The sequence below is a fragment of the Alternaria ventricosa genome, assembly GCF_023758065.1.
Source record: "Alternaria ventricosa strain BMP 2768 chromosome Unknown scaffold_14, whole genome shotgun sequence".
Taxonomy (NCBI): domain Eukaryota; kingdom Fungi; phylum Ascomycota; class Dothideomycetes; order Pleosporales; family Pleosporaceae; genus Alternaria; species Alternaria ventricosa.
Genome location: NW_026055694.1, coordinates 866,185 through 882,377, shown reverse-complemented (window position 1 = coordinate 882,377; position 16,193 = coordinate 866,185). Strand labels below are relative to the sequence as shown.

The 16,193-nt window shown below is 52.0% G+C and overlaps 5 protein-coding genes across 5 annotated transcripts; 2 read left to right on the top strand and 3 right to left on the bottom strand.

Moving 5' to 3' along the window:
* Positions 1–4,339: 4,339 nt before the first annotated feature.
* Positions 4,340–4,951, top strand: J4E93_007865 (uncharacterized protein; the record flags this gene model as incomplete). Its single annotated transcript, XM_049345769.1, has 2 exons — positions 4,340–4,393; positions 4,451–4,951. The coding sequence occupies 2 exons, from the start codon at positions 4,340–4,342 to the stop codon at positions 4,949–4,951; spliced, it is 555 nt and encodes a 184-aa protein (XP_049197296.1).
* Positions 4,952–5,386: 435 nt separating this feature from the next.
* J4E93_007864 (uncharacterized protein) lies at positions 5,387–6,343 on the top strand (the record flags this gene model as incomplete). The annotated part of the gene is made up of 1 exon (XM_049345768.1): positions 5,387–6,343. One exon carries the CDS (start codon positions 5,387–5,389, stop codon positions 6,341–6,343), a length of 957 nt encoding a protein of 318 aa, XP_049197295.1.
* A 243-nt stretch (positions 6,344–6,586) lies between these two features.
* J4E93_007863 (uncharacterized protein) lies at positions 6,587–7,898 on the bottom strand (the record flags this gene model as incomplete). Its single annotated transcript, XM_049345767.1, has 2 exons — positions 6,587–7,364; positions 7,414–7,898. The coding sequence occupies 2 exons, from the start codon at positions 7,896–7,898 to the stop codon at positions 6,587–6,589; spliced, it is 1,263 nt and encodes a 420-aa protein (XP_049197294.1).
* A 3,344-nt stretch (positions 7,899–11,242) lies between these two features.
* Positions 11,243–12,664, bottom strand: J4E93_007862 (uncharacterized protein; the record flags this gene model as incomplete). The annotated part of the gene is made up of 3 exons (XM_049345766.1): positions 11,243–11,410; positions 11,462–12,360; positions 12,409–12,664. 3 exons carry the CDS (start codon positions 12,662–12,664, stop codon positions 11,243–11,245), a joined length of 1,323 nt encoding a protein of 440 aa, XP_049197293.1.
* Positions 12,665–13,239: 575 nt separating this feature from the next.
* Positions 13,240–15,149, bottom strand: J4E93_007861 (uncharacterized protein; the record flags this gene model as incomplete). Its single annotated transcript, XM_049345765.1, has 4 exons — positions 13,240–13,750; positions 13,799–14,784; positions 14,838–14,922; positions 14,971–15,149. 4 exons carry the CDS (start codon positions 15,147–15,149, stop codon positions 13,240–13,242), a joined length of 1,761 nt encoding a protein of 586 aa, XP_049197292.1.
* Between the last annotated feature and the right edge of the window lie 1,044 nt (positions 15,150–16,193).

Here is a 16,193-nt window from a genome sequence, read left to right as displayed (position 1 = left end):
CAGCTCCGTCCGGAGTTCCTTGTTCACCCTCAGTAGACTTGGCTCCATTATCAGAGTACGATATATTTGACGGGGCTGGAGTTCGACATAACCTGACATACCCTTGCTTGGACAACAGCCATCAAATCGCACCTTCGCAATCTTGTGACGCACTTCGATTTTACTTCTGTCTGCGTGGGCCCCATGTTTGTGTTGGATAGTATTATTGCGGTTAGGGTAATCGTCACCGTCAGTCCATATGTGTCCTCCAACGGGGTACCCAAGATACGAGAAGATGATTTGCCGTAGTTCGGCAGGAAGACGGGACAGAATGTTCGAGGACGTGTTCGAAGGTATGCTGTTGGACGGTGTCGAGGGCGCGGCCATGATTGAAGTGGCCCTTGGTGATAGTTCTGGTAGCATAGCGGACCGATGTCGAAATCGCTGGAGTAGTGTACTGATGCGCGTGTGAGACAACAGCGATTGGATTCTCCTGGTGTTGAGGAGAAATAGACTGTCGAGCGAGCAGGTAAGGAAGCGTAGAACCCACGGCTTATATGTATGGGCACAGTTACAGGCTACTGCGGCCTACTGCGATCTACTGTTCATTACTCCCAATTCTGCAGGCAACAATAGGCACTCCTTGATGGTCCGTGAGAGCTTACGGCGAAGTCGCAATGGCAGAGACATGTTTCACTGTCAGCCCATTTATTTGCAGCCTATGAGAGGTACCTGTAATCCCCATCATCAAAGACGGCAGTACTAACAGAATTGAATGCGTTATGAAGTAGCTAGGATGTGTATCACATTTGCTGCATACATACCATATTAAATCCTAGTGACTTTTAATCTCATAAGCCAATGCTTACTCCTGCCTTGATATCATTGTCAAATGCGACACGCATTGTAGTCACTAGTGATATGAGTCTTTCGTCCATGCCATGAAACAAGGAGCTTAGAAGCTAGCAAGAATAAGTAGAAAGGTACGTAGGGCCGTACTAGTCATCCCTCATCTGAAAGGGCCTGAAAGTATAGCTGTAGTGTGATTTTCGCAAGTCGTGAGTGGCTTGTCGGCGATGGGTCGTCATAGTACCATGGTTATCGCGATGAGATTTTATCGCCAAATAGCGCGTACGATGCATCGCGGCGAGCGTGTCTGTAACGAATGTTGATGCTATACCTCGACATCCATAGGCTGGCTCCACCTGTCGACCCATGGTACGGTACGTTACTTGTGAGTCAAGTCGAAAGTACAAATTCTTCACTTGAGATCGTTCAGACGTGAACACTAACAATATGTCTATCTTCAAACCCACTTACTATTATCCTCGCCAAACGAGCGCCATCATCCCGTACGACCCAGACCTGAACGAGGCAATAGGCTTCACCCCCGCCGTTGTCAAAAGATGGAAGCGTCTCCTGGCCATCCAGCGAGTCTTCAGCGCGCGTGTTCTATCCATGAGAGAAAAAGTGAGAGAGTTGAAGAGGGAAATACGACGATTGAATAGATCCGGAGACCCGGAATTTCCGCATGCTTGTAGGACAAGGAAGACCTACCGATGGATGCTTCCGTATTTGAAGCGGCAGCTATTCGTGTGCAACAGGTAAGACTGAGATGAGAGATTGCCGTACGGAGAACATGAAGCTAACGCTATCGCAGAGCCATTTGTTCGATGATGAAAAACGCAGATCTCGATAGATATGCTTCTAGCAGTTGTCGCTCGCTCACATCAAGGGTCAATGCTCTGCCGCAGGAACTCCAGGACCTCGTTTTCGATCACTTGCTCGGTCGGATGTATAAGCCGTATGTGCGTGATGACAGATATAAGCCACATTTCTTTTATACCCAGGATAGGGTGAGCCTGCAGGATGGTATACAATCCCACATCAACTTGGAAGTTAAGTGGGGTGAACGTATGGCCAGAGAAGGCACCCAAGGTACCGTCAGCCAATGTCCCATCTTTTGGAAGGACTGTAGCCTGCATGATCAGATACTGAGGTTAGCACGGGCTGGGATAGACTCTGTAGCAGCAGAGTGGGACCATCGAAGGACCGGAAACCTTGAGCTGCCGTACCCGGTTTTCGACACGCCGCACTTCATGAAGCGCGAATTCGCGCATCCGGACATGGTAGCCGCTCTCGTAGAGCGAGCGAGATACAAAATTGCAAGGGAGACAGCGCGTACGATCTTTGTCGATTCGAACGCACTCTTCCACTTCGGTACAGCACACTCACACGCTTTCGGTGTACCCCTCACAGGTTTCTACAGCTCAGTGCATCTTGCCATTTGGCCGGGCCATTTATTGGGACGCATTCGACACAACCGCAAGAAGATGCATGAGAAAGATTGGGAAGCAATCCCGGTACACTTACGGTACATAATGCTTACAGCGGCGGAACCCATGGAGAGGTATGGTGGACGCTTGTGCATCAGGGCCTCCCCCCCACGTTGGGATTACTTACCAGGAACTTTCGACACGGAGCGGTACAAAGCTTTGTTTGAAAAGGTGATTGAGGAGTTGAAAAGCCGAAAGATGGCTGTGATAGACTTCTGTTGGATGTAGCCTGAAACAGAAGCCAACGAGGCTCTACCAAATCGATCTGGCTTTTCATAGGGCCATTATTCGCTCATGAGAGGTATACACGTGCGGCCGGGGGCAAATTCAAAGGCTTTCGTAAATTCGTTCTGAAATATGAGGGGATGTAACCTTGGAAATGTTTTGATGATTGAACAGCCATAGCTGGCCTGGTGAGCTGGCTTGAGCTGATTCGTGCCCTGTGGGTTGCTTGCAGCCTCTTCGCATCTTGATGGTCTTCATCTGTAAGACATGTAGTCAGCGAGGTCATCCGCAAAGCCTCTTCTGAGATGACCGTATCAGCGCCACCATGCCCATAAATGGTGGATCACTAGTTGTATCGAGCGCCTGGAAGAGGCAGTACAATGGGACTGCGCCTTGTGAGGCGTCTTTTCTTCGTGAGACGGTTACAAACGTGTTGAAGGCCTGGTGAGGTTGAGGTGTGACGCCCGGCACCTTCTCCGTTTGGGGCTTGGCGCGTCCCATCCAGCAAGCGCGTCAACACGACGATTGTTGGCTGCGAGAACTTTCAGTTGCGGACCACCGAAGATACGAGAAAACCAACGTCCTCAACAATCGTCCCACCGTCCCGATCGCAACGTCCCGCTCGCATCACCACCCTTTTCGCATGAAATCAGAAATGAGCCTCAGGCCAGACCGGCTCGGGTCCCGTTTTCGGATCCAGGCCCCTTGCTCAGCCCGCGCTTTACGAAGGCGCACGGCCGCCGAGGTGGCATCACACACAAGACAGCGAATCTTCTCGACACGAGGTCACGCCGACAAGACAACTAATTTTAGGAGCTAACTTCATTGGACGCGTAATTAGTCTTGCCAACAACAACGCGACGATTTTGCACCTGCGGCATACTAACCTGTCGTGGTATGTTTCTGGGGATTAGCGTGTGCGGCACGGTATCGATTATGTATCAGCATAGCGAGGTCGGCGCGCATGTGCGCGTGGTTGGAAACATGGTTGGGAAAGTAACACGTGGTTGGTGGTGCGCCGTTTGACGTTTGACGTTCGACGGGCGCGCATGAGGCCGCATGCTGCATGGGCAAAAAATGATGGAAAGTGGAGGATGTGTCAGGGTAACAGGCCATTGGCCGGGGAAATGACGACAAGATGTGCATTGTTCCTATAGGAACATGGTTTGTTTGGTGGAACCACACGGGCTGGAAGAAGCGAATTGGTTCCTGAAACCCGGGGCATGGCTGGGAAAATCTCGAGGCACAGTACCCGACCGCAAGCGCCTGAGGCTGACCACCCGAGTCGGCGCGACGGGATACAAACCCCATCTCAACTCTCACCGCAACGATGTTCAGGCATCCATGTCTAAGACGTTTATAAGATCGCCATCTGGACGCCCGGAAGCAGAAGACCATTGAATGAAAAAATCTCCGCCCACATCACGAACACGAAACATCCTCGCCACGGAGGGTTCTATAATTGGCTGTGGAGAGCCGCTAAGGCCATGTCAGGTCGACAGTTCGCCTGTTCCGGGATAGCATGGGGCTGGCGTTAGGGCTGGTTGCCGGGTCAAAGTGGCGCTCCAGGGCCAGGGTTAGCTCCGATGCTTGTTTCTTGGGTGCGGGTGAAATGGCAGTAGAGGCAATAAAAGGAGGACGCGTCTCGCGCAAAGCTTGAAGTTTGCTTCTCATCTCGCATCACTCAATCACTACTCGCATCGTCTTCATCGCATCCTCACGACTTGACATATCTTCAGTCAAAGACTATCGCTTAGAGAGATCAATCGTTTCCAAACAAACAACACACAACCGACAATATGCGCGCCTCCATCTTCGTCTCCGCTGTTGCTTTCGCCGTTGCGTCGGCTCAGGTATGTTCATCATCATTTCAATGATTCATGTCGAACAGATCACTGATTTTCATCTAGGACTCTTCCTCCGCCCCTTCATCGTCCATCGACCCGGCTCCTCAGACCACCTACCTTACCCAGACCAACTCTCTCGGTGTCGTTACTGGCATGCCCGCTGCTGATACCTCCATCGCTACTCAGCCCGATGCCGTAACCAGCCAGCCCGCTGCCGTTACCACTCAGCCAGTACCCGCTGACATCCCCGCTGTCGGCCCTGGTGTCCACACTCTTACCCTCGCTGGAACTGGCACTGGCTCCATGGTCAACTCCACCCGCACTGTCACTGTCAGCGCCAACAACAGCACCACTGTCGCTCTTGTTGCCTCCCCCACCAGCGCTGATGCCGATGCTACCGGCAGCGGTGCATCTGGCAGCGGCTCTGCCGACGCTACCGGCACCGACTCTGAGGCCTCTGGCACTGGCGCCGACGGTGCTGACGCCACCGGTGCTGCCGTCAACGTCAAGGCTGCCGCTGGCAGCATCGTTGGCTTCGGTGCCTTCATGGCCGCGTTTTTGTAAACGCTCCACACCAATTGTTTTGTCGTTTTAGCTTCGAGAGTTTATTTTTTATGAGGATAGCGGTCCTTGAGATACCTTGGGTTTTGCATTAGCATTGCGTTACACACCTGCATCGCAATACCATGGGCGTCGACACTGGCATGTGTCTTTGACGGGAATAATGTCTGTTTAGTTTAGTCATGGCTTGGATGAAACCAATGGTCATGAGGTTGATAGTACCCTTTTTTTGTGTACTGGATGGGAAAATGTATCAAACATTCATACTCAAAACACCTCCTCTATGCTTGTGATGTTTCTTGTCGAGTCTACAAAGTCTAACTTTCAACTCAAGGTTCATTGATCTACAAACATAAAATAGTGACCGACCTCGGCACACCTCAAAGTTTGGCACCTGCACACCCCGCCAAACACAACACTCCCCAATCAAACTAAAACATGACAGCCACCCCATTCCCCAGACACATCCCTTCAATACCCTACAGCGATCCCCCAAGTCGCCTCCAAACCCTCGACGTCTGGCTCCCCGAACCCCAGGAAGCCACACCTAAACCCAGCAACGATGCACCATGGCTAATCTACATCCACGGCGGCGCCTGGCGCGACCCCCTCATTGAAGCCTCTAGCTTCACACCCACCATCACACACCTCGCCGCCTCGCACCCTTCTGCTTTGGCCAGAATCGGCGGAATCGCAAGTCTAAATTACAGACTCTCGCCGTACCCAGACCACTCAACGCAACCAAGTGCGCCCAACGACCCAGAGCGCTCAGCGAAACACCCGCAACACATCCGCGATGTCGCCCGCGGAATCCAGTATCTCCAGCGCAAATACGGAGTGAAGAGATGGATAGGAATAGGGCATTCCTGCGGCGCAACACTGCTATGCCAACTCGTTTCCGGTATAGGACTTACACCCGACCTTACCCCTTCGCCGGCTCCTGAAGCCATGATTTTGATATCAGGTATATACAGTCTGCCGCTCATGATACGGAACCACCTCCCGCCCACGACACCAGAATACATTTCGAAGATTTACAAAGAGTTTGTGAGGGGCGCTTTTGGTGAGAGGTCAGGGTACATCGAGTGGCAGGCTGTGTCGCCGGTTGCGGGGAAATATAATAAGGAGCATTGGCCTGAGGGGAAGCTGTTGATGCTTTGTCATAGCTATGAGGATGACTTGGTGGAGAGGGCGCAGAGGGATGTCATGTGTGTTACGCTGGATAGGGAGGGGTGGAATATTGTTATGGAGGTTGGAGATGATGAGGATGAGGTTAAGGAGGAAGGGAGGAGAGTGGTGAATGTAAGGGATCTAAAGGGTGGACATGATTGGATTTGGGAGGATGGGAAGCAGATTGCGATTTTGGCTGCTGAGGCTGTGGAACGATTAGTGTAGACTGGAGGGTGGAGATGAGGTGGAAGTGTAGTTATGTTCGCTATTCCCTATAGACATGCGAGAAGTGGAGTTCCAAAGTGGAAGAAGAGAGAAGACTCCGCGAATGATGCTTGCTTTTGGGTGGTATCCCATATCCAATAACCCCGATGCGGTCGCTTGCAGCTCGTTGCTATTTATACAGCGTAGTATAATGTACAGTCGTATCCCATTCCTATCCCATCGTCTCTCATACAAGGTCGCTGACTACCTCTTGCTCAGCCTCTCGTCCATGACCCTGTTGATCTCGTTGTGCATCTGGTTGGATCCACTCTCAGCGTCGTTCAGCTTGCTCTGGAGCTCTTGAACCTTCTTGCTGCTTCCGCCCTCAACCATCTTTGATGCTTGCGCCTTTGCTTGGGAAGCGTTGACGTTGCCGTATACCGCCATGGCGCTTGCGATCATGCCGCTCATGTCGCCGACATTGCCGGGGACGACGATGCTTGTGCCCTCCTTAGCCAGGTTACCGAAAGCATCCACGTACTTCTCAGCAACGGAAAGCGAGATGGCGTTCTGTGCTGCGCCGCCACCTTGAGAGATGGATCGCGCAACTGCGTCGATTCCGTTGGCAGTCGCAGTAGCCTTGAGCAAGATAGCCTCAGCCTCTCCGTTGGCCATGTTGATCTGCTCAGCCCTCAAGGCCTCGGAAGCCAGGATGACCGACTGCTTCTTTCCCTCAGCGATGTTGATAGCAGATTGTCTCTGACCTTCTGATTCCAGAATCTCAGCTCGCTTCGACCGTTCGGCGGTGACTTGGCGGTGCATGGCTTCGACGACGGGCTCGGGTGCGTGGATGTCGCGGATCTCGTATCGCAGGCAGGTAACACCCCAGTCTTGCGCTGCCTCGTTGATCGCAGCGGTGATGTTCGCGTTCAGGTTGGCGCGTTCTTTGAGGACGTGGTCGAGGGAGAGTTGACCGATTTCGGAGCGCATCGTGGTTTGTGCGAGTTGAGAGATGGCGTACTCTGCGTCTTCTACACCGTAACTATGGGCTGTCAGCATCCTCGCTACACTCAAATATATGGCATGCTCACCTCGCCTTGTATGCGTCAAAGACCCTGGTGTACAGGACACCATCCAGCTCCAATGTAACGTTGTCCGCGGTGATGGCACTCTGGCTGGGGATTTCGAGGGCGTTTTCCTTGAGGCTCTTCACGTAGGCTATCCTATCAATGAAGGGTACCAAGATGGCAAGACCAGGCTCCAATATGCGGTTGAACTTTCCCATGCGCTCTACAATCCATGCTGTTTGCTGTGGCACGAACCGGATGATTGTATTGGCAGGCCGACGGTTCTGTGTTGAGAAGTACGAAGGAACGCCACCCGACTTAGAGCCGGTTTGGAAGGCAAAGATGTTGGTCGGGTCTGAGGCGGAATGCGAGTTGAGCTGCGAGAAGCTGCGGGCGGAGGATATTGTCAAAGCAGCAGCGAGCGGCGATATCCTTGAGGTTGCGAGTGGTCTCGAGCTTCGCAGTAGTCCGGAAGCCGTAGTGGCTGCCAGCCGTGTGCGCGACGCCATTATGGTGAGATTGGGTGCAAGCGATGATGATGTCGGACACGCGAAGCTCCAGAGTCATCGGCGAATCTGGCGACCATCTCCGACCGCCGCATTATGTAATCTGCCCATTCATTCCCCAGACGTTCCTTCCGCGCTTTCAACATCTCGCTTTCGACATCTTGCTGCAAAACATCCAGCTATGTCAACGTCTTCTAAAATATCTCGCAAGCTAAATAGCGCTTCTAGGGCCAATTGCTATGCCCGAAACTTGAGAGCGTATCTTCACATAAAGGTCGATGAATAGAACCTTCGGGTTTGCGCGCGGAAAGGGCACATGCCTGAGTTCACTATGCGTCGTTCTTTACGCAGTTCAGATGGATGGGTACTTTAGTAGGCGCTCCTTATGTGTGGCTCTTCCCTTCCGTCCGAGACTCTCACCTTCACTCCTGCACACAGAAGCGCACAGGGTCCGTGCTTTCATCGCACTTTCCGTTCTGTCATGTTTGCCTTGACCTTCTCACCTCCACTTTCGCACTGGTAGCTTTCCCGCCGCAACTAGAAACACTCAACACATCAGCGGTTCGATCAACGCAAGATGCCGCCGCAACGATCTCAAAAAGTCGCTCCTCGCCATGGTCTCAGTGACAAGCCCAAGAGACCAGCCCGTGGCCAACGCGGTTACCGCAAACACAAAAGCGGTCTGCTCAACGTCGAGCCTATCGGATCGGAAATCGAGATGTGAGATATACGTAATGTGTAGGTATCTGTGACAACACTGACCTTACCATCCAGAGCAGACAGAAACGCACGAGATTCCCCCCTCCTTCGCCTACCTGCTGAGATTCGCAACCGAATCTTTAGCCTCGCGCTTGGCGGATTACCAGTCAAGATGTCATCGAGATTATGGCCGACGGCGAAACCCGAAGAACATCTCGCGCGCTGGAATTTACTCAGTGTCTGTCGCCAAGTCTACGTCGAGACAGCCATGATCGCGTACACCACCATTCCCTTCTGCTTTGCTGCCATTACCGATATTTCACGCTATTTGAGGACGTTTGAACTTCAACACGTACACACGATTCATTTTGGGGCCTTCTTGTCAGACATGACAGTGGGTCCCAGAAACAACGCTTGCGCCAGCTTCTTGCGTACCAATAAGCTCAGAGCCCTTCAAAAAGTCAAGATCACGCTGTATCTGTTCGCGAGGGCACCTGTTGAAGAAGTAGCCGCGGTGGCGAGGGTAAAGGCGATGGTGGAGGCGTACCTCCCGGGCAAAGAAATTGAGGTATGCAAGGGCACTCCCGCCGACCATTATGCATACTGGAAGGAGTCTTGAAGTGAGATCTGCATATCTATCGACACCGTTCATCCTTCACGAAAGAGTTTTAAGAAGAGAATGTGATGGATGTATAGCAGCTGATATCTGGACGTGCGCGTGTAGAAACAGCAAATTGATACGTTTCATGTCACCAGGGCGCAATGAGGATCATTCAAATGGGTTGTCTGAATGTAGTTGAATTATACTGGCTAAAAGAGACCTGCTTGATTGCTGAGACAGGGTACTCAATTGGAATACTTGATGCGTTCCTCATCCAAAGAACCGCAGATTTGCCTGTTGCCGAAATCCTCTCCTTCCTCGATTGAATCAACCTTAGTTTTCCCTACAGCGCCGGCGCTACCAGCCCTTTGCAAATGTAGCAAGAATTGTTCCACCGACCATCTTCTATCAGATCCCATCCACCGTGCTTGTAGCACAGATAGTAAGGGCAGCAAGTATGCTTGTCCTTCACACATCCACAGTCCATCCATATCTCACCCCTCTCGTTCTTCGTCCACTTCACCACGTTATCGATCTCTGGATAAGCGCGGTACAGTTCCTTGCGCATCGCCTCCCATACATGCTTTTTGATGCGAAAGCTCCCCCGGAGCGGCCCATTTGGATTAAACACGAAGGTCTCGCCCATCAAGTGGGCTTCCTCGAATTGTTCGTTCACTCGCGTGAAGTTCAGGCTCCAATCTCGCAGAGTCCACTTATCAACATCGTTGGTGTGAGGGCTGTGAGTATTGTACCTTCCTGACATGTCCCATACATAGCGGAAGTGGTCGTCGGTTTGACATCTGATGTTGATATCGAATCCCAACTGCCGGAGTTCGTGGAAAGGGCCACTCAGCGAGCGAAATAGATGTGTGATGTTGCTGGGTACGCCTCTCGTTTGATCCTCGAATTTGAAGGTGATAGGGCGAGGCTTTTGGTTGCGCAGAGAGGAAAGCGTATTGATGCAGCGGCGAAGTTCTGCGTTGAAGTTTCCTGGTATACCTATACGCTCTAGACCCTCGTTTCCGTCGATCTCGTCCATGCAGTCGAAGACGATGACTAGAGCCATGTTTCCCAGGAGCTCGTACAGCGTGACGTCGGAGTGAAACGTCTTTACTGTGGTCAGGTCGTTTAATTTTTTCCACGAGACGTGGTAAGTCTCGTCGTAGTTAAAACTGCACGGGTTATGAGTTATATCGGTCCCATCTCTTTTCCCAAAAGCCTTCAGCATCTCTGTTGCCACCTGCCTCCCCCCAAACCACTGTTTGGCCAAGTCTGGGAGAAAGCAGTCCAACTTCCCATAACGTTGAATCCAGAGCGCTCTACGTTGATCATTCCTGTCGTCTCCATCAATAAGCCTATCGATGAGTGTTTCCTTGCATGAATCCAAGGCCCAGAGCTCATCATAGATCATGTCGCGAAGTTCGCGCGGCAAGACACAGAGTCTCGCTACAAGTTCGCGATGTGCAGCTCGTGAGTAGCGTGAGAGGGCCTCCTCAAGCTCTTCAACTTGGCCGTACTGCTTTTGTCTTCTAAGCTTGAGCGCGACTTCTTCAATTGTAAAGTATGGCCGATTTTGTACCTCTAACAGGAAGTAGTTCGCACAAAACCATTCTGGTGTAAACCGGGATTCTTTGAGGTATACAGCTTTGAGGTATATAGAAACTGAACTGCGGATGAGAACTCGAAGATTGGTGTTTGCACACATTTTCAGGTCTAATTCCGCGTTCGCCCTGGCTTTTGCTTTGCCTTCGATAACCTGTTGAGACGTCATGTTGATGTTTTTGTGATAGTGTGTTCTTCGTGTTATTGGTATTGCCGAGATATGTTGTGCTAGTGTGTTCTTCGTGTTATTGGTGTTGCCGAGATATTTTGTGATAGTTGAGTTTGGGGAGTGCACTGGAAATATAAACGAATCTGACTATGAGTCAAATAGAACAGTTTGGTCGAGGCAACCAGAGCACGCACACTCCCACAACCAATAGTAATTCACCAGAAGACCAACGGCAAATGCTTTGGTCCAATTCATTCAACTTTATTTGCAATACAGCTATACGGTACGCTTCCATCCACCTTCCGCTTCGAAGATTTCACCGACCTTGCTGCTGACGGCGAGCAACCGTCTATCGTGGTAGCGAGGCGCAACAAGCGATACCCCGATTGGCATCCCGTTCTCGCCCTTGAAACCGGGAACGTTTACTACTGGTGTGTGCAGTGCCTGCGCGCGTATTAGTCAAGTTCTCTACATCTGAACACAGATATGACTTACCGTCCAGATCAAACAAAACGCCGCACTGCCTGTCTTCTCAATACCCAGCGGTGCCTCATCCGGCACACTTGGTGTAAGTACCGCAGCGTATCTGCCAAGTATCTCATCGACAACCGGCCTTGCTGCCGCAATCTTGTCGAAAGCTTCAAGCTGCGCTTTGCGCGAGATCTTCCCGCTGTTCTCAACGTGGTCGACGAGCTGTTCCGAGATCTTATCCTTGGCCACCGTGTATTCTGGAAGAAACGCAGTTCGGCCGTCAGAGTTGAGTACGGCCGCGTGCCACGCCGGAAGATCGTTCAGGTCATCTGGTAAGCTTATCTCCTCAACCTCGGCTCCATGCGCGCGAAGTAGCGAGACGGCTTTGTCAAGTGCGGTGGAGGTGCCAGGGCCGACGTTCGGCCAGACCATGGTTTTGAGAAGGGCAAACTTCGCGCCTTTTACTGTGAAGTCTTTTGGAGGTGGCGCATCGTCGTGAATGGCGAATGTATCGGCGAGAAGTTCTAGATCAGCCACGCTACGCGCGTAGAGACCCAATGTGTCCAGAATCAGAGAGTAGATCTTTTGGCCTTCGCGAGTAATAGAGTTCCATGTGGGCTTGAGGGCATAGATGCCATTGTACGAGCCAGGGCGAATAGTGCTACCACCAGTTTGGGTACCTAGGCCGATAGGTGCTTGGAAATCGCCTACTGCGGCACCGGATCCGGATGAAGAGCCACCAGGTGTGCGTTTTGAGTCGTGCGGGTTTCGTGTCTTTGGGCCTGTGGTTGTCGCAGCAAACTCGGTCGTGGTTGTTTTGCCGAAGATGAGTGCACCGCTCTTGCGCAGTATCGCTATGGAGCCAGCGTCTACTTGGGGCGCATCATTGGCATATATGGGTGAGTTGAACTGTGTTGGCATTTCTGTTTTGGTTAGTCAAGTTGGATGAGAGAGTCGTACTTGCAGCTCACCCTTGGTGTAAATGACATCTTTGACAGCAATAGCTACGCCGTGGAGAGGACCGCGTTCGGCTTGTGGAATGGCATCAAGTGCTTTTGCCTGTTTGATGACATATTCGGGGTCGAGGTATGCCCATGCTTGAACAGCTTCGTCACGTGCTTCGATACGTCCGAGGAGTGATCTTGCGTACTCTTCGACTGAGGTCTCGCCCGCTTTGATCTTGGCCGAGATCTCGGTGGCTGTGAGTTTGTAAAGATCTGAGCTCATGGCTTCTTACAATTCGGTGCTCGTAGGAATTGTTGGTGAGTAGATGCTGGAAGGTATTCCCGTTTTCCTTTCTCAGGTTGGTTGTAAAGTCAAAAAGAGGAATTGGAGAAGTGGTCTTTGAAGCCGTTGGAGTTGGAGACACATCCAGATGCCGAAGGCAGCGACCTGTCAGCGTCAGCGATGCCATCGGCCCAAAAAGCCCGCATCGTGATAGGGAGCAGTTGCGTGTCCCGTCGAGACCCGCTCATAGGCGATAGCCAAACACTTGCCTAACAAGGATATACCGGTTGTACTAATAAGTTGGAGCCGATAACGGCATCCCACTTTTTCGGAATGCTGGTTCCGATCGGAACTGTTCAGTCCATGTCGGTACTAGGAAACACGTGAACAACATCACACCTGGGCAGTTCACATGTCCAGCCGCCTGATCTCCGTCTCAACTTTATGAGATCATAACAAGGCTAATCAAGTGTCGTAGTTGCTTAGTAGAATATCGTCTAAGACTATGGTATTGCAATTACATGATGTGAGTACATGGTTTCGATTCTTTTACAATCTAGGTTGTTGCTCTGAGCTCAAAAGGTGACCTTTGGCGACTTCTCGCCAATCTCAACATCTTCGCCTCCGTCGGTCATTGGTGGCGTTGAGGCGCCATAAATGACACCATCATCCCTGTCTCCGTCGAAGAAGCCCTCGCGGCCGTCATTGGCTAGCCATTCCCGTTGGAAGGGCGTGCTCTCGCGTCCAACAGGGAACACACGCGGTTTGACGAAGCAGGTGATGACGAAGTAGACCGTCGCCGCGGTGAAGAAAGTTAGCAACCAGCCCATGCGGTACATGTTCTGCGCAGCTGCGGAAATGATCTGTGGCTCGTACTGGCCAATAAGGCCGGGAATACCCATAGTTGTACCAAGTAGCCAGGCTGCCACACCACTCCAGTTGACACCGGACCAGTACCAGTAGAGACCCGTCTTCTTGCCATCATAGCACGATGGTATATGTATGTTTCCTTTGCGCGCGATGTAGTAGTCGACAATGATGACGGCGCAAAGAGGGGCCATGAAGATGTTGTAAGAACCCAAGAAACTAATTCATCGTTAGCGTGGTGAGTGGGAAGCCTATTGGGGAACTTACCTCAAGAAGGCCGATGCGTTCTTCATCAGTTGCCATGGTTGTACGACGACACCAAGAATGGCGCAAAGTACTTGTCCACGGCGAATGGTGAGCCACTTGGGGAAAAGGCCAGTCATATCACTTCCGAATGGAATTGAGTTGGCTCCAAAGTTCGTGGCGAAGACACCGAAGTAAAACGCCAAAGCAACGAAGAAGATCCCCGCACGCGCTCCGGCGCCGAAGTGGTGGTCAAGGATGGCTTCGAAAAGATCCCAGATGTTCCAGTAGGCAACACCATATGCTGCTTGCATGGAAGTGGTTGAGGCCATGCCAAGGAAGAAGACAATGATGGAGGACACGAAGACGCTGACACCTTGAGTCACACCAGCATCCCGAGGCTTCTTGCAGTAACGAGCAAGGTCAGGCTGATTGACCAACATGGGCGATAGAGAACCGAAGATGGTGTTGATACCAGCCATGATGCTCCATCCCAAAGGAGTCACTGAGGCGGCAAGCTCGCCTTCGCTGGAAGCAAGGTCCATAGCGCCGAGTCCTCCACCGTTAGCCATGCACCAACCGAAGATGGCAAAGGCGGCGATTGGCATGATGAACCCCTTCACAGTGAAGATATAATGGATGTGTCTTGGGTGGACCCACATGAATGGAAACTCCATCAGCCAGGCCATGAAGAAAGCCAGAAGCTGCTTCGAGGTGACACTTGCGGTAGGCGAGAGTGTGTTCGTGAAGTTTTGCCAGGAACTGCCGAAGATGCAACGGAGCATGACCGAGAGGATGTTACCGGCGTAGAAGGACTGAATTCCGTACCAGATGATGCATACGATCGCTCGAATGAAGACGAAGAAGTAGGAGCCGTACATGCCCATGACTGAGCGTGCAATCACAGGGAATCCGATGTGGTACTTGGCACCTGGACGAGCCATAAGGACGACTACGACCGCTGCTAGGAAAGACCCAAGGCAGGCTGATACAAAGGATTGTTGCCATGTCTGTTCATGCAATTAGTCCTTGAATTCTACTTGCATGCTTCGAAATAGCCTACCAGACCGACTGTGACAAGAGCAGAGCCTGTATTCCAACCAACGAGGGAGAACTGATTCGAGAACCAATACAAGGGCAGGTTGAACCTTCTTTGTCAGTAGAAGCTCAAACATATGCGCCGTGAAGGAACTCACCAGGTCCAAGTCCTCTGTTCTACAGGCGTTGGCTCGAGATCTTTGTTGGACCATCTCTCGTCGCCGATCGGGGTGTGACCGTCGTTGCCTTGAGGGGACCGGATGAAGTCGACGAAGGCCTCTTTCGAGCGAAAGGGCGCCGCAATCTGGTCCTTGGTCGGAAGTTGGACTTTCCCCATGGTGCTGTAATGGTGTGGTTTGGTTGACTACCGGGTGTGGTCAATCCTCCAAATCCCCTTCACGTCGGCGGACTGTGGTGTCTCATATGGCGATCGGACGTCACGCCAACTCCAAGTCGTTCACGTATCGCACGCATATCGGGCTATGATTGACCACGGGCATGGCTTCTGGCGCAGCCTCTTCGGGCACTTTCTAGCCGATGTGCCATGTTGCCATGCGCGCATCAGTCATTCCCAAGCCTGACATCAGCGTGAGCGGTGCGATAAAGAACAGGGGTGAAGATAGGAGGAGGATGTGAACTCCGATATGTTGCTCGTTATGGCGTAGTTCCTTCGCAATCTTTGGGGTCTCCAGGAGCCGGATGAGTGCAGCCGAGATAAAGCCACTGGAGGCCCGTGCCATCTTAGCCTGTTGTGGATAATTCGCGATAAGACACACGTCGGCTCACACATCCCACCTGGGCCTCAACGGGACTATCGCACGTGGGAAATATGGAGCGGAACGGTATGAATCAGAGCCGAAAGCTGCAGGGCTGTCGCATCAACGCCATACTCCTGACGACGAGGCCATGTTGCAGTCCTACCCAGAGAGCCCCGTAAGCCCCTCCTCCGGTCGGGGTGTGGGAACGGCCGCAGACGCAGTACCCGCATCCAATTCTCCGAAGGAAGCTCAGTCGAACGCCTCAAACCCAGGTCCTGCGACTAGGAAATCTCGGGTGGCTTTGGCCTGCAAAAGATGCAAACGGAGAAAGCAGCGTGTACGTCACGTGGGACGTTGCTTCATGCATCTTGGCTAAGAATCATGTAGTGTGACGGTGCGCATCCAGTCTGCAGATCTTGTCAGCGAGCTGGCGTAGCCTGTGCGTATGAAAGGACTATTCGTCCTCAGTACCCCGGCGGCAAGTCTGTGTAGGTTCTTCCCACGGTCATTGACATGCGCACGAACTGTTTCCTGACTTCTCAGCTATATCAACGCCCTGGAAGAGCGGATCGCTTTTCTGGAGGCCCGTCTTCCTGACCATGCAGAGGACCATTATGAAAACG